This window comes from Nilaparvata lugens, chromosome 4 (genome assembly GCF_014356525.2).
Source record: "Nilaparvata lugens isolate BPH chromosome 4, ASM1435652v1, whole genome shotgun sequence".
In the NCBI taxonomy this organism is placed as follows: Eukaryota; Metazoa; Arthropoda; class Insecta; order Hemiptera; family Delphacidae; genus Nilaparvata; species Nilaparvata lugens.
Genome location: NC_052507.1, coordinates 19,682,162 through 19,701,395, shown reverse-complemented (window position 1 = coordinate 19,701,395; position 19,234 = coordinate 19,682,162). Strand labels below are relative to the sequence as shown.

The window sequence follows — 19,234 nt, the reverse complement described above, 5'->3', positions numbered from 1 at the left end:
TCAGATTTCATCGTACTACACTTTAATCTTCTTGGCTTGTCAAGGCGGTCCAAAATCATGCATCATAAGTCAAATTCGGTCGAAAAGTGGAAAATTTATTGTTGAGTGTACTAAAGCCCATATTCCAATACACAAAAAATGGCCAATTTCTATATTCAAAGCTATGTATCTCGGTAACCCCGTTTTATAAAAATCATTACTTGATCTTGAAATGTACAATAGAATTTCCTCTTCCACCTGCTGTAAACGATTTATGGAAAAATATTTTCGTAGGATGAGATTTGATTGTTGAAAAAATCCGGAAATTGTAAAAAAAATATCATATTAACGGTTTTAGCAGTTCTAAGATAGGGAAAAGTGTTTCAAGATGGATTTTAGGCAGCTGAGCTCGTGGAGGATGAATTTATTTACAATTTGGAATCAATCGAGAGTTTCTATGATGTATCAGACTCGTTTTAGAATCTCGTGATCAACAGTAAAATCACGGAAAATGTAAAAACTGGAATCGCCATTTTTGAAATCTTCTGTAACTTTCGAATGGTATTGGAATTGAAAGTATTATTTATTGGAGTGAGTAGAGGAGAACAATTTTCACATCCTCACTAGATTTGGAAATTTTATCAGAAGTATTTCAAAAGACATGCAGCTTTGAATATAGAAATTGGCCATTTTTTGTGTATTGGAATATGGGCTTTAGTACACTCAACAATAAATTTTCCACTTTTCGACCAAATTTGACTTATGATGCATGATTTTGGACCGCAGGATTGAAATGCAGGATTGAAAATAGCCCAGCTGTTTTGCAATCGACACTAAGTACCTGATTGAATGATTACAAAAGTTCAACAGCCGAGTCATAATTTTGACACAGTCCCACACACATGAACTCGCTCACTCACTTCCATCATCAACAGACGACGAAATAATTATTATCAGCTGTTTTTCCAAGGATGAATAATAGTTATCCTTTTAATGTTCTTCAGCGAGTTTTCCCAGGGATGAGACCTAGTGCAATTGAATTTTTATATCATAAACCTACTATGTTCTGAATTTCGTGAGAATCGTTAGAGCCGTTTTTGAGAACCGGTGAAATACAAACATATAAATATACAAACAGAAATTGCTCGTTCAATAGCATAGGATGCAAGCTAGAGTAACACCTTCATATGGCTGCATCGGAATAATAATACAGCAGAAGTTGCTGTACAGTTATGGGCTGACTGTGAGCAAAAGTCGGAGTGAATGAATGGCTACAACTGCGGTGTTGCTCTGCAGCTGAAACTGGAGCCGTCTAGCCCTGGATTGCCGTAATTAGTGTGGCCAAACTGAGCGACGATAGGAGAGAAAAATGGCGGACAGGGAAAAGGTGCAGAGGAGAAATGAGGTGTGAGGCAGGCATTGAGTTGGAACGATGCAATTAGTGAAGCGTGAGTGGAGAAAAATCGCGGATTAAAGTGCAGAATGGCAAACGTTTGAAAAATAATGATAAAGAGATGCAAGTGGTAAGCTGGGATTTGAGAGAGAAAAAACAAATAGTAGTAGGTCAGGGACCACAACGGTGAACAGGGAGAGAGATAGTGTGAGGGTGAGGATTCAATGGGAAAGAGAAGACAAACTGAGAAATAATGTGAGAGTCGGTAAAAAATTGAGAATGAATGGGGATAGATAGAGCATTGGGGAGTGGATGGAGTTAATAAAACTGTGGTTTTCTGCTATGATGAGTGAAGGACTGATAGAGGGGTAGAAAGGGAACAGAGGGGATGGAAATAGGTGGAAAAAATTTAAAGTTTATACCAGTACTAGATTAAAAGAAGTATTAGTTCTTGAAATTTTTAGTAATAGTGTTGGAGAGCGGGCGAGCCAATGAATTAATCACAATATTTCAAGGTCAGCCATTCAAGAAGATCTAAAAAAATTGCATGATTTTATTATTCCGCTCCTTGAATGTATACTACACTCATATATCCATACTTCTCCATACTATATGGGTACCGTAAGGAATGCATTGCTCTAAAATATCAACGTATCTATCCCTATTATTTTTCCAGATTAATTTATGCTATTTGGTGAATGATCGGATTCTATTTCGTATTACCTTTAAGAAAATAATTATACCGTTATCCATTGCATTATTCGTCTCCTATATTACTAGATCATAACCACACCTTGTATTTTTCGATGAGGAAATATTAGATTTTCGAATTTATTCTAAACTTCCAGAAACCTGTACATCTGTTATCTGGTGAAAACTCTTTCTTGTATCGACAGAGTATGACACAGAGTATCTGCAAACACCTTACCTCAGAATTCACCATCACTTCGCCATACAAAGATACTTTTTTGTTGCGCTTTGCGGCTACAATATGTGCCCCGTCAATTGCAGTCCCCTTTTCACTGTATCTTTTACAAATGAAAGCTTCCCCTCCCTCTCACACTTTCTCCACGTTTTCGTGCGTCCCCTCGTCAATCAATCATCCTCTTAAAGCTGAACACCTTAACACTGGATGAAGTCTTTCTGCCTCAGTACTTCAGCAATTCAATGGGATATTGTTGTACAGAATAACATAGCCTAGTATCAGAACTATGACGGAATCAACATTAATTTTTTTGCTACGATTAATAAAATATATTATAAGATGTATCTTGAATACGTTGATCAAGATTTTGAATGATTATCCTAATGTATCCATTTCAATTTGACTATTTCCTCAGGAATTTTAATGTAATTTGGAACTTTTCATCAAAATTTTGGAAAGAAATGGTACAGACTCAAACTAGTTTTTCCTCCATAATTTATTGTATTATGAATATAGTGTTTCTTCAATAAATGAAATAAATATGATGTAAAATATTCGTGAATGTCTTCACATTATTAGCCTATGCTGTGTCTAAAATGAAAAATAATCTATTCTCATTGAACAATCACGTGATTGTTGAAAGGAATTACAACTTTGAAGCTACTGTTCATGATTGGGAAATTTCATTTAAAAGATATTCATGAAAAGAAGTTATTTACTACTTGAATAGAGTGAGTGGAGGAATCAAGATTGAATCTGTAAAACAAAAATGAGAAGTGGTAGTTTTAAAAGAGGTTGAAAATTAATTAAAATGTGAGTAGCGGTAGTTTTAATTTGACCACGAGGATTTCAAACTTTTTTATCATCTACGGGAAAAATCATTCACCAATTTGCTGGTACAAGAACAGGTCATTTTAGTTAGTATTCTCAAAGATATTTCTTCAAAAATGTCATAGCTCATTATTAGGGAATTATCTAGTTGTGAAGATATTTAAAGGCACGAGTCCAATCAATTCACTTGCAACGATGTTATTCAAAAGTTCTACTTCATTCTGAGAAAATTTCAAACTGGATTACTTTTTTAAAAAATCTGGTGTGGTACACACTCACACAACTTTCCTTGCTCATTGAACTGTAAGCCTCATTCTCAAAGGGGAGAATAATTTAGGGGAATAACATAATGACGATTGGCGGTAACATATTATTTGAAACTACGATCAGACTACTGTATAAGTGCATATATAATTGTTTTCAGAGTAATTTTTCCTTTGTGTAAATTGGGATATTCGATGATTTTTTAAAAAGTCGTCAAAACAGCTGTTCTACAGATGAAATATCTCGACTATGTTTTCTTTTTATAAACTGCTCTACCTACCTCATGCACGAGAAGGAGGTTACAAAGTCCATTTCTCGAGGATGGGGTGGACCCCCATTAGTTTTCCAGGAAAAGACTCATGCCAGTTGATAGAGCTGATAAATAACTACACAAAGTATGAATTTGAAAAAAAAATCGGTCGAGTCATTTTTGAGAAAATCGTGAAAAAATGGTTTTTTAGTAATTATCTGCCATTTTCCTCAAGAATATTACGGAGCTCCTGAAATTTTCCCAGAAATGTGACACATGTCAGTTGATAGAGCTTATGAATAGCTCTATATCCATGGTATAAATTTGAAGAAAATCGTTAGAGCCGTTTTCAAGAAAACCGTGAAAAACATGGTTTTTTCGTAATTATCCGCCATCTTGGATTGAATTTTATTGAATCTCTTATTGTCAGATCCTCATGGTATAAGGACCTCAAGTTTAAAATTTCAAGTCAATCGGTTGATTAGGAATGAAGTTATCGTGTTCACAGACATACATACATACATACACACACACAGACCAACACCCAAAAATCATGTTTTTGGACTTAGGGGACTTTGAAACGTATAGAAAACTTGAAATTGGGGTACCTTAATTTTTTTGGAAAGCAATACTTTCCTTTCCTATGGTAATAGGGCAAGGTAAGTAATAAGTAAACTGCAATAAGCTACCGCTGTGAAGAGAACTTCATAAGCAGGGATGGAAAACAAAGACAAACTGTCTTACGTCGTGGAAGATCTCTCTAGATGGCCATCAAGTTCTGTAATGAATAATATTAGTAGATATTGATGTAATTGGATTCAGTTATAAAATGTTCAAGACAGAATGTTACAAATCTCTAACTTCTCAATTTTCAAGTAAAAAGTCATCGAAGAAAGCAGGGACCTGGGTTGGCTGTCGCAATCACACACACTCTCCCTCTCTTTCTCACTTTACTTGGAAAAGTATTAAGACTCTGCACGATTCTTGATCTTTTTTGAAAACATAAAAATCTACTTTTTTCACCTATACTTCATAACCAAATCTTTTTCTCTTTGCCCAATGTAATCTTTCAAGAATCTCTTCGTTAGAATCATTGAACTATTTTTGCAAAAGCTTTGAATTACTGCTTCTGTCATTCAATTTTCCGATAATTAACATGCCAGTGACAAAAAAAGCACTTTTGTATGTCAGATTTTGCAGGAATCTTTGATAATAATTATTATTCATCGAGTACAGTACTTAAAACCTAGAACATCATGAACAGCTTTTCAATTTCACGAATGATGTTACAGTCTTCTCAACATAAATCTACTCTGTGAAAATATTAAAGGACGGAAAATTTACAAGATTTAACCTATCTCGGACTATGTGTAACCATATCTAAATTTGAGAGAGAAATAGCACAAGGTTACATTACTTTTCCTCTCCCTATCATTTCGATGCTGTAGGCTACTTATTGTATGATTAAAAAATGAATAAAATAAATATTTCTGAATACTGTAATACTACTCAAGCTTTCAATAAAGATTAGATACCTCCTGGTGATTCAAATGTTCATTAATTTATTCCTTTCTGTACAATAATACATCGTGAAAAGCACAACAGGCTTTCGCTCATATTTGTTACTTTTTCAATGTAGAATACAAAAGTTCGAAATGTAGGTTACGTTCCATAGATCACTTTCACTGATTTGAAAAACACTCCAAATTGAAAAATAAAACAATTTGAATTTTACACGTTTATTAATAATGCATTTTTATTAATATTATATGTTTCATCTTGATTGTGTAAATCATTTGCTCTGTTATCAAGCTAAGTTGAATTCCTGCCGGCGTGACCGAGAATTCTGAGGCTTTCCAGCTTCAGCCTGCTTCACTCAACAAGGTCATAGGTTTGAATCTCGCCTCGGGGAAAAGGAACGGATACTTGATTACCTCATCCCATCAACCCACGCTCAAGCAGAAGCTTATGTGGTTTTCATAGTGCAGAACCTGCGTTACTGTTAATGGAGGAGCCAATTACTGGGTCAAACTTGAATGATTCTTGGACAAAACTGAAGCTTATGGAATCTGAAAAGCTGAAACTATGTAGTCTTGGAATATCCTTTGTTAAATGAATCGATACTGATAGATGGGTTTATCAGAAGTAAAACTGTAAACAAATTCTTAAATGTTTCTTTTAATATAATACTCGTATGGTTTTTATTGGTGGGGAGTCCCTGACGGAAGTTTCACCTCGTATAAGTATATCACTTAAGCCGTCAATGGGCCTTACAACTGTCAAACTTCAGCCGGGACAGACAATTGACGTGCTCATCCGATAACACGGGAGTGACCTGATCAAAAGCATTTGTCTATGAGCGGGTTTGAACCGGGATCTCTAGGTTGCTACGCAAGTACTCTATCCATTAGACCACGTATCATTCATTCGTTTAAAACATTGAAACCTTGATTACTCAACGTAAGAAATTTCATCAAAATCAAACCAATTTATTGTCAAAATAACATCACACATGTCATTACAAAGTCAAGAAACAATATTTTTTTTTGAAATCTGATCATCATTCAAGGATATCAATATTATAGAATAGGTAGTGATAGAACTACTGAGACCTTCTCAAGTGTAGAATAGGAAGTGGAAACCACTAGAGGAAATAATTATTGCTCTCCACCTCATGTCACATTTAATCATGCTAGTGTTGGTATACAACCATATTATCAATAATGTAGTACTGACAAGACACACAAGATACATCAAGCAGAGAGTGGCCAGCTCTTCATGCCTCAATGAATTAGCTTCACACTCAACATGCATGAAATGTACACTGTATGCGACAAATACAGGTAATGGCTATCAAATCCAATTTATCACTGTATACACACTGGGTGAGGATTATGTGGTTCAATCTCAACTGCAGTGGATTTGATTGAGTGGAATTGATTACTCGAGAGCGATTTTGTTTAAAAGCTGTATACGCTTTACAAACAACTAGTTTCTCCGTTATTAGATGGCCTGAGCTTACATAATATAAGAATGGTTTGATGAGTATTGAGGAATCAAGCTTGATTTACTATAAATTATATAAAAATTGAACTATGAACTTTCACAAAGGCACAACAGGCTAAAGTTCAAGACTGACTTTTCTCCAATAATTTGTGGTTGTCAATGAAATAAATAAATAATATTCATACAACATTCTGTGGAAATAATAGTTTAAGATGAGTTGTAATATCGCTTCCAGGTGGTTTGAAACCCACCTGAAACTGTAGGTACATTCATCTCTCATTATCATCCGCCTCATTAGCCACGCACAAGCCTATGATAATGATAATGAATCTAGATGTTAAGTTCAAATTTTAAAAAAAAGTATAAGGTGGGATTCAAATCTTCTCAAATTCAATGTAAATACAATTCTGACTAGTTCAATAATGACTTCAGTCAATGTCAATAGTGACTAGTTTATTTCATTATGAGACTCATTATATCAGAAAATACCAAGTAGTAGTAGTAGTAGATGCAAGAAAAATTAACTGATCCAATATTTTTTGAACATTGAAACATTTGAGCATGATTCTCGTTTTTTTAGTGGGACCCATTGATCAATGATTGCATCATACGTTAACTACTGGTTTGGAGAGTGAACTTCACTTTAAATAAACAACCCTATTAATGCATTCATAAACATTACACAAATTTTTCAGATAAAAATAATACAATTTTCATGTGAGTAGCCTACCTTTTATAAAGGATCAAATGAGTTTAATTACTCCTTCCTTATCCAGTTAAAATTATACCGGTAGCTATAAAAACTACCCCTCAAGCAGCTTCAATGACCTCGAAATTCTACCACCATCCACTCTCCATGTCTCCCAACATAATGTTCTTATAATTGCCTCTGGATGGAGGATGAAGCAATGATGCAGATTATGATGGTGAAATGTGATGATGTGGATTATGTAAAGTCATTATATTTATCCGGTCGAATCCGAAGCCAGATAATCAAATAGCACAATTTACAGCACCTGAATTGAACAGCCTTCAATGAAATGCGCTGTTCAAGTAGAGCTTGCTGATTAACTCTGCACAATTGATAGCTCATATTGAAGTATGGATGTGTGACTATGTGTAAAGTAACTTACTGTAACCTTGATGAAGTGGAGCTCTCTGATTCATCAACTCTGCACCATTGATAGCCTTTAGCAGGTGTGATTTTCTATGTACATTGACTTCACACCTCACCTACATCATTGTTCCATTACCATCATTTGCTATATAGATGTAATCAACAAGTTTTCAAAGATAGAATCACTCTTGATGTAGGATTAACCAACCCAAGTCAATACCTTAATGTATTTTTAAATATTGCATGCTCCATCAAGTATATTCAATTATAGATCAGTACCTCACTCCGCTACACCACACCTTAACCCCTACATATGATTCGGAGCTACATTTACGATGAGAACGTCAATTTTTTCAATCAACTTCAGTTGAAAAAGATTGGAAACCATGCCTAGTAAGTGAAGAATTCAATAGTGATAATCGATTTCTTAATCCAGTCTTGTATAGCTAGGTTATGATCTATGAATTCCATTCGATGATCGAGGTGAAAAGCTGCGACAAAATATAGCAGAAGAACATATACATCATATCGTATATCGGCAATCTATATATATACATTTTCCTGGCCTATTCCAGTATTATTGACTCATTTTCAATTCTTCATAAGAATTAAATCAAAAATACATGATGGAAACCAATGTTGTGAAATCTGATTTGATGATTTTATACGTGTCTATTGAATTCAAGAAGTAATACAACCATTCATATATTTGCTCGTTTCAAGTGTATAACTAGATGGGGATTTCTCTTATAGATATCGGAAACTAACGAAACAGGATGGAGATTCTGGCAGAAATTCCGGGAATCAGAGTTTTAAAGAGATTTCAGTACCAGGGAGTTGGAATGTTTGTTTATTTTTGCCAAGCTGCTATGGGCGGATAGAAGGCAAACTAGATGGTATGCATGAGTATAATCCATCGGTAATCTTTTAGATTGATAACGAGTGGGGAAACATGTAGAGAATGGGGACAAAATCATCCGATTACAGTATGGCCGTGGATTAGCGTGGGTGAGTGGTCTGCTGCCTGGTGTACGGTGTTGCATTTATGCGCGAGCTCTTATTAGGTTCAATAGTGGGATGCGGAAAAGAGAAAATAGAGTGAAAATCAGTAGGAAATAGTCTGGCGATGGTGATAGGCAGGATGGAAAATGTTGGAAGAGCTTAAATGCGTGCTACAGTGGCGGTAGAATGGCCCAACATTAAAGGAGGGGATGAACGCAAAGGGCTAGTACAGAGTGCGTCGTCGGGACGCGTTCTCAGTAGCGTCGCAACGCTTCGACTGGTCGGTCGCAAAGTCCTGCGTCGACAATGACGTGTGTTCTTGACGCGGTCACCATCACACGCTTTGTGAGGTGAGTTCACCTCTCAACTTCCACAATGAAAATATATTGCTTCCATTGAAAATCAGGCTAAGCAATTATTCAATTTCAAAATGAATAGAAAACTTGAATAATTTGAAAATAAATAAAATGAAACTATATAGCCTGAAATAGTGCCAGTATATTCATTCATTCAACGATTTCTTCTTAGAGCTGTGTTATATTTATTAATCCAAATAAATAATATATAATAACCCAAATAAAGTTGATTGATATCTGTAGTTTTTGACTATGTGTAGTGAATTAATTTTATTTATATGAGTATTATTGTGATGACTATTGTCAAAATTTGGTATTGTTTGCTATTAATGACAAAAAAATAAAGAATTGAATAGAATTCAGGATAATAACTCGTTCTGATCAACATGATCAGAAAACTAGATTACCTAATCAGAGCGAATTATAAGAAATGCTTTTCCCTGAAATATTTATTCTAAGGGCCGATTACTGTTAAAGATTTTTGAAACTTGAGCACTTTGTCGATCCTATCGTTAACCAGCTTCCTAGATAACCAATTCGTATGGAATTCGTATGAATTTTGGAGCTAAGATTTTATCTTCGAACTCGTTTATAATAGAACCTCAAATATTTTCCAAGAGATTATGCTGTTTTCTTCAAAAGGAAAAATTCGAAGACTCCTATTTTATAAGTTCGATTAATTCTTTAAGTAATTGGTTTGATTGTAGTTGTCCTTTCAGTTGTTTCACTTCATTATCATCTCATAGTATTCAAAATGTATGTCATTATCCTCTTATTTCCGTACAAACTTCTCTACTTGCTTCCATTTATTTTCAGTTTGATGATTCAGAATAATAATTTGAGATAATTTTTCCATCCCATGGAGCAATAATATATAGCTCTCTTTCGTTGAAAAAATGTGAGTCAGCTTATCTTCAACATTACTTGGTACATTGGGGAATTATTAGTTGTATTATTGATCCACTTGGACTTGGATATGTTCCTGTTTGATTGTATTGAATAGATAAAGCATCCGACAAGTCAAGATTTGATCAAAACAATTGAAAACTCATTGTATCTATGAATAACTGTGAGCATGGAGAACCTGGCCAAATTTACAGTACCTCACGTTTATAAATATTGAACCAATATTACAGTTCACTATGCATAAATCGAAATATTATACACACAAGCAATAAGTTGGGAATTATTTAGTATGCTTCTAACACTATGTCGCGGGCAGATCTATATTTATCAATTTATTTAGGTCTGAATAAATGAAGTTGAGCGGCTTGATGAAATTCAATGAATGATTGAAATTAGGATTTGCTAATCACTTCATCATGAAAAGTTTGGTTTGGCTTATCATGTCTTATCATTGCAGATTGATTATACTATAGTTTTTCCTAATCCAATGTTCTATGATCGAAGATGAAGAACAAGGAAATGAGGATGTAACAAATTATTTGCAGCTTCGAGGTGATTCAATGAGAGGCTACATAAAATCTAGAATGAAATAACTAGAAAATTTGTAACAAAAAACTTAATCAGAAGTCTTTTCACTACTGATCAGTCAAATCAGGAATCTTTCTGCCATTATTTTATCATCTGCAGAGCTATTTACTTATGCTTATTATACGAAAACGTAATAAATTCGAAAATTCGTCGTTTAATTTTGAGGCAGAAATATATTTTCGACATCTATTTGTATTTGAATGCCAGCCTTAATATTTATTGTTGTCAATTACTTCACTTATCCATCATAATGAGCTTGAAAGTTATTTATCTCATCGAAATGAGTAATACATAGTCAGAAGGAAGATTATTCTATTCAACGTAGTAAGATTATTCTATTGAAATTCAGAAGGGTTTGGTTCTGAATTCTTGCTCGATGAAAATTGACCATTCCAATGCCAAGCTCTATGAATGCGATGAAGTTTCATCATTACGAGTCCTTGTCGTGGTCGAAACGATGGTTGAAGCACATCTTTGAATTGAACCATCGGAATCATTGCAGTTCAAGTCAGTATTCAGTCAATAGATTCTGATCGTAATAAAGGAGGAACCTTGTATAATGCTATCCTTTGCCCGTTGTTATGGCATCTCTACGGAAGCAAACTTTCATCCCTGTAAATTATCGTCTGGTGGGACACTAACAGGAAGAAGTGTTTTGTCTCCATTTTGGGAAATGAAAATTTCCCATCATACTAAAGTGATGGGTAAATCTTCAGCTCCTCTTGTTTTATACCTCTGAACTAAATTAAAAATTTTTTACTTGAACTCGGTAAATTTGATGAAATGCAAAAATCCGTTTTGATAACGTCGATCTGGACTAGTGAAAGGAGGGACCGGGTGTATATTGTGGAAGAGGATTTCCAAATCTGTTCTTAGCATGCATTTAGAGGTCCAACTGAGTTTGTTTGCCAATTGTCAAGATTTTCCAAACTTTCGCAAAACAGATTTAAGAAAGGTTTTGTTATATAAATAATGTATAGATTAGCTTGTATTTAGCTTATCATTGAAGGGAGCTGTGACTATTTCATGCAAAGGGTATCGATAATAATAAATCAACATTGTATAACACTCGCATTCTAAAAGGTACAAAGTTAATAATTAATTGATTGGAAAATTCTAAGAATGCAACTTCTTACTTCTGTCTTCAAAACTGATCCAACTTAACTTTATTTGAAAATTCTTTTTAAGCTTCTGGATACAACTAAAAATGAAAAAGAGTCAAGTTCTTGTGAATTATTATATTCAAGTTCATGAACAAATCCCCTTCCCACCCTGCTTTTCCAGCGGTTTCTGCAAATCAAACTCGAGACTTTCCCCAGTAAATGGATTCTTTCTTGGTAACCTTCGGAAGTAAAAGTCGGAACAGGAGAAGTGATTTGTAAGAATCAATAAAGCAGAAGAAGATTCAAGTTATACAAATCGAATGAAGGAAGAGCAATGTGGCGTACATGAATGGTGATTGATTTACAGAGTAATCTCTCCAACGAATTGAAGACCGAGCTTAAGTTTCCAGCCTGAAATTATTGAGTCGGTGTCTGAAGAATTAGATGAGTCCAAAGAAAGTGAATGATCCCATTTTGATTGAGGCTTATCAGGGTTTTCAGAACCCCAGATTCTTCTGTAACTCCCTTAATGATTCTTTGGGTTTGCTGTCTGAGTTTTTATTCAGTCGTGAGTCAGCATTGTCCCAAATATATGATTGAGAGAATCGGAATTGAATTTTTCTGTAAGGATAGAGGGAATTTGAAATTATTCAAATATAAAGACGCGCGAAGCGTTATTTGTTCTATTATCATTATTGATCAGATTGAAAAAATGTCCAATTCCACATAGAGAGGTGGTTGAGCTATTTTGAGAATCATTGACTTTCAGTCTAGTCTTTTGCAACTTCAGATAGGAATGATGTTGTAGAGAACTATTAGAACTATTATATCATAGTAATCGATATACCGAATAAATTAGTTATAATTTGTGAAAGTAATCATTATTTCATCGAAGTCATTAAACTATTTAGATGTCTTCTTCGAAAAACGGTATCGACTATCATTTGTTTAGTACTCCAATCTAGTTTGTAAAACTGAAAGATCTAAATGAATAATTATTATTAAACGAAAATCCGAATTAAATGCTGCAAATCACCCCGAAGACTTCTGCTACTGCAAATATTGACAACAGGGTTAACAGCTAGATGGAAATTCGATATCAATATCTCAGTATTTTCCATCTGTAGATCTAAATGAATTTTCAGTTTTTCTTCCAATCATCATCCAGTTGGCAGATGAAAAGAAACGAACAAAATAACAAGACAGTTCACCTTTTTTGACTCAAACCACTCTTCACTAGAAATATATAGAAATTACTCATGGTTTCTTAAAGAGGTCTCATGACATTGTTTTCAATATAATTCTTCTCTTTCGTAATAAGTTATATCATATCATAAGTTGGTATTACCAGTATTCATGATGAAATGTTGTATTTTTCCCTACTGTACTCACCTTGAAGCTTATTTAGAGTTTAAAAATGGAGCAATTGCACCAATCACAGCTAAAAGCTAGAGTTGTGTGATATTGTGTGAAAGAAAGTTCGGTTGAAATCAGTGTAGAAGTTACAACAACGCAAAGACAGATAGTACTTAAATTTTTCCAGCTTTCATCCAAAAAGATCAGTGAGAAACACAATAACATCTTTTTTCTCTTTTGGCATTGACATGATTCATAACTTCTTAACGAATAGTTTTGTATGAGATAATATAATGTGTGTTACGGAACTGATATGTTGAAAAAGTTCAAGACATGATTCTATTAATTGGTATAATAATCTTATGTAAAACGATATGGTACTATTATAATATTATTGATTACCCTACTGAATCATTTCAAATAGAGTAAGTAATGTAATAAAGTGATGTAAAGTGATGAGTAGCGGTAAACTGGTAATGTGAAATGAAGCTGCATTAGAAATGATGAAAGCTTCACCATTTTTCATTGATATTAACAATAAGCTATAAGTCCTGTGTTTATGCAAAATCAGTAAATCTTGAGTTGATGGATTATGTCCATTGTGTATTCAGGCTATGTGATAATATCTTGTTATATTTCAAACTCAGTTTTGGATAATAAGCCGAATTGCGTGCTCGAACTCGTATCAAAATCAAATCATTGCTTTCTTGAAATGTGAGATTTAATGAAATTGCGTGCAAGTTCATATCAAGCCTTTGTTTTCATGGGATAGTCTCAAAATATTTCAAAAATTAAGGCCTATTGTTAGTACTCTATTCAATTCAAAATTAGAATACGAACATTTCAAGTTGGTCAGTCTTGCAGAGCAAAATTCAGGTAGAAAGAGGTGAGAATGAAATGAGTCTGCCAGGACCCAGCTGGAAGGATCGACGGCGATATGGGCAAGCAATACCGACAAGCACTCACTTGGAGTTCCAGTACTGGTATATGGATGTTTCCAGTAGATTGAAACATTATTATAATACTCGTTCAATTGCACTGTTACATATTGTCAGTTTCAATCCATAAAGGAGAAATGGGGCCTCCATGAAGTTCTACATGAAAATTATGACTGCAATATCAGATGATACAGTATTGTGTGAACCCGATTTTTGTATTGCTTTATCGTTTGGATTTCGTGAATAGCTATTCTATTCCTTTTGAACTTTCATCTACTCGGGAGTCGATAGAGTTTTTTCTTTTGAAAAGTTTGGTGTTGAAATAACCGAAAGTTGAGAAACAATAAAAATATTCCAGTCACGAGTATATGGTTCAAATGTTAGCGACGTGAGGGCGAATACAGTCCAAAAACAAAAATGCTCTATTCCTTTTACAATCTGTTTTGCACTACTTTTTGAACTACGGGGCAGTGAACATCAGCGTCTTCTTTACTAGCAAGACCTAATCGTTATTATCCTCTATTTTTCTTTGAAAGTGAATGTTTTTGCAAGACAGTATGACTTGTCACGTTATTCTTTATATTAAAATAACGATTAGCCTCCTGCTTGGCATCAGTCGGTAAAGCATGAGATTTAATATAATTAGGGCGTGGTTTTCTAATAGTATTCAGGCTTAAAAAATCTTGATAGGCCTAGATATGGGCTTCTCCAATAACTCTTGTAATTCAATAATAATAAATATATATATATAAATGATACTTATACTATAGAGATGAGGAATATAAAATAAATTGCACACCATGAAAAAGTTATACATATATTACACAAATAATGCAAAGATCAATCGAGGCAAAGAATATATATAGAGCGATAAAAAATATAATATAAAAATAGAACAATATTTGAAATCAATAAAAATATCACAGGCTAACTTTATATTCTAGATTTATGGCACGAATCATTACCATGTGCCTTTATCTTGAAATCATATGCATTCTTTGGCATGTAGCTGTGACATGTACTTGCTAATACTTGTCTGCTTGGATAATTCAATCATAAATATGTGCTCTAAGATCAGCTTGATAAATTAGCCACTAATAATCCAAATATATCTATATATTAAAATCTCTAGTATTTAGTAGATTTATTTGTATCGAATATATATTTTTATCTCAGGGTGCAAGATTCGGCACCTGACGGAATAGGTAGAGCCATTCATCTAGTGAATTAGAACTATGATAAATTATCGCAAATTGTATTGCAAAAAATTAATATTGTATGCATATGTTTTAATAGCCTAGATTTCGTACTTCTTTGATTAAACAGAAATTTCTAAAATATTGATCTATATATTTTTCTTTCAATTAGATACCTTTAATACTAATTTTTACTTGCGCAAGTATTAATCTTATTAATTTCTTAATTTATAATAACCCTTTCGGCGAGCTAGCTTTGATCATCAGATTATTTCGAAGCACTAGGGCGCCCATCACTAAATTCAAATTTAATCACTCACGTGTCGAAAATCTTCTTGTAAGCCGCCGATGTCGATCCAACTCCATGCGGTCCGGGAATATGGTAGCCGGAATCGTCTCCTCCAGGGGTTTATAAATTTAATTAAAATGAAAAATGACTTCTGCTTCACAATAGCATCACGAAGTCTTTTAAGAAATTTAATAATTTACTTTAACTTTAATTTTTACAAAATTATTAGTAAGGTACTTCGCTCTAAAATATTTGGGGTCCTCTTATGGTGGCATTTGGCTGGCGAGTGCTGGTTCTTCCTTCTCAAGTTTTACAGATTCTCTTTCCGACTTTCAAATTAGCATAAAATTTAAATATCCCAATCCTCCGCCATTAAATTCAAATAGATCTTACAAAAAATGCCAAGATATTGCTTAGATTATATGATTAATAATTTCTTTGCATTCGAGCCATATTGATAACATAGATTACACAAATTTTTACACGAAATCTACTACAATTATATAAATATATATAAATATTTTTGAATCGGCCTACAGTTGCCGCCTATTAACTGCCGTTTTACTATTGGTGCATGCAAATTTTATTAGGTATTCATGCGCCTGGTAACTCTTATTTCCTGAATACATTAAATTATTTTTATTTGGTTTTATATTTATGCTCTTTGCATGCTAGTTAATATTATATATATTAATATTAATTCCATGCTAACTAATAATTAGCCACGTGGACGGGTGTTTTCTCACATTGCACACCGTCTGAATGCAATAAAGCTCTGCCAAGGGTTTTTTGGTCAGATTCTACGTTCTTCGGTTTGATCGATCTCTAGGTCACCGATCTGTGAATACATCTACCTAACCTCAATCTTCAAATATTTTATAAATAATCTATTTATGAGTAGTAAACTTTCTTCAAATCCTTTTTAAGTTCTTGTACCATTTAGCCAGAACAAGCTGATGCTATCTTATCTTGATTATTATCTGCTTGGCGATATTAACCAATTACTTTATTTTTAGACCTATTACTATTTCTATTAGGGCTTTTCATCTACCCAGATTTAAGATGTTACACACGCCCCTGGGTTTGAATTCAAAATATTTGAGAATCACAATGTTTTTAATGAAAACCCACCCTTCAAATACACTGATATACACTATACTTTATTTATAAATTATACTCTCCTACTTCTATCACATTTCGCAGTCATATTTGCTGCATCTCCTTTATACCTTTATCAAAAACAATAACAAATTCTCCTCCTCAACACACATAAAAATATCATAAATATAAACTTCTAAACGCACTCCTCCTGACACCATTTACAACACAGTAATTTTTGAATTCGCCGCTTGCAGGGCTGCCAACTTAACTACACACATTTCATAATTCTCATAAATGATTCCTTTTAGACAATAATTTCGATTCATAAACTTCTGGGCTTATATCTTATAGTATTTCTTAGGTCTTAATATAAATAATTTTCTATACATCAGGTACAATACTTTCTTTTGCTAATGGCTCTTTGGTTTTGGTAATTGGTATTCACTTTAAATCTTTTCAGGTAACAAACGTGGCATAATTAAAAGTAATAAATATAAAACATATAAATAAATATATCGACATTAATAAATATAATAAATAACAATAATAAATAACTCTTTGGGTACAGTACTTCTTTTTATAAACATATGTTCAACAGATATTACATTCATTTGATTTGGGTGGCTTTGGTCAGCTGTTCGCTGTTCTACAATTCATAGTGTTTCATGTTACATCAGAATTTGCTATCGACTTTCATAACTAACCTAACTGCTCAATTTTTTCTCTTAAAAAGGTAATTAACAAATTTTAATTTTATTATCCCCGCTTGTGTCCTTTTTTATCTGATGTATATAATTTAATTACATATTTAAAAATTGTTCTTTTCCTTATTGCAGGCTTCTAACGGCTGGAAGGAATTAAAACATTGGATTGTTGCCACGAGGTCCTATACCAATATTAAATTTATTAAGGAAGGTTAGTAATCGGTTTGATAATAATGTTTTCATTGATTTCTTATCATATTTATTTCAAATTCTGTGATGTGGTTTGTAGAAATTTCGTGGCTTTCCCCGTATCTTTTGGTTTCTGCTTATAGCTGTTGTAGGCTGGCTAGGTTATCTGCTGTTGATTTGTTGATTGTTGAGGCTGTCCTATTACTAACTTATCTTCATGAATATAAAACCCCGGTATCTGGTGTATTCCTTTAAATAATTCCAAGCTTCATTTATGATAATTCCTTTTAATCCATTCTTTTTCCAATCAATCTGTACTCTTAACTCATCCTTCCTTTCATTATTTTCATCTAGTATTCTTAATTTTCGGCTCATTATAACTCATTAGGTTTGTAACAATAAACATTCTTATAATATTAAATTTCCAATCATCAATAATAGATCCATTTAACAACAACAATACAATATTTTTCGTCCTATCCACAACACAGTCTTTTATTAATATCACAGCCATTATAAAAAATATTACACACCATATCAAAACATTTATTATCTCCTTAATAGTATAACCTCTCAACATATAGCCAGGTACTTCCATTTTATTGACATTATTCCTTATTTCTTTCACTCTTATTAACCACTTCCCATTCTTCATTAGTCTATCTTCCATTTCCTTGTTGCCCATGCATGAATCCGTAGTAATCCTTTTAGTAGCTCCGTTTTTATTCCATTTATTACGTCCATTTTGCCGGTCACATAGCTGGTTTGCCCTCTTGAAACGTATGTGCCGCGGATGCACGCCGTCGGTCCGCTCCTGTCCTCCTCGGTGTCGGTCCGGTGTTCTTCTTTGCCTCTTGAAGCGTGCATGCGGCTGGTATGCGCGCGCGCGGTTCCTCCTTTTCTTTCGCCTCTTCCGCCTCCGGGCCTTGCGATGCATGTTCTTTTTTCGGTCATGTAGTCCATCCTCCTCGTCCTGATGCCGGTCGGGTGTCCTCGGGCGCCTTCGTCTCCGGGCCTTGCGGTGGTCGCTCCTCTTATCCGGTAGTCCGTCCTCTATCCTGGGTTCCTTGGGGTGCCTTGGTGGGGTCGAATGATGCGCGGGTGCGGTGGCGGTCTCTTGATAAGCGGTTGTAGATTCGGTGCGCGGATCTGTTACATTTTTAGTCTGTTCCATATTCACCAACTCCTTAATTATAGCATGATCCTGGTGGCTGTTGTGTTCTCCGGCGGTGATGGGTCTTCGGCAGTGAACAGGATACTTAATAGAGGTTGATACTTTCGGGGTGTTTTAATTGCATGTTTGGCGGCGGTTTTTTGTGGTGATTTATCAGGTGTTAACATCTGTTTTTCTAATATTTTCGGTAAACCGTTCACAAAGGTGGTATATGAAGCTGTAGTATCTTTATTTTCTCTATCTATTTTTTCTGAGCTTGTGTGGGTTGTATCGGGGTTATCATGTAGTCCTGGTTTATTAGCTGTAGTTTTCTGTATATCTGGTGGCGGGTCGTTGGGTGCTGGGTTCCGGGTTTTTTGTTGATTCAATCCTGTGGCATGCGCTAATGTATAAGTTGTACTAATTTGATGAGGTGGTGGTTTATAATTTCTATTATGATTATTCTGATTGTAATCATTATTTGTGTTAAGTCGATCACGGCCATAATAATAATTTCTTTTGTAGGTTTGCTGTGGATAATGGTTTGTTTGACAATTTTGAGAGCTTCTATTATTCCAGCTGTTATTT

The 19,234-nt window shown here is 34.2% G+C and overlaps 1 protein-coding gene across 2 annotated transcripts in view; it reads left to right on the top strand.

Annotated features, from left to right (window-relative positions):
- The first annotated feature begins 8,533 nt into the window (after positions 1-8,533).
- Positions 8,534-19,234, top strand: part of LOC111047634 (lutropin-choriogonadotropic hormone receptor) — a 98,586-nt gene continuing 87,885 nt past the window's right edge. For both annotated transcript variants that reach the window (XM_039426886.1, XM_039426887.1), the window contains exon 1: positions 8,534-9,117. In XM_039426886.1, the coding sequence (XP_039282820.1) occupies positions 9,074-9,117 (44 nt within the window). In that variant the 5' untranslated portion in view covers positions 8,534-9,073. The remainder of the gene's footprint in view (positions 9,118-19,234) is intronic.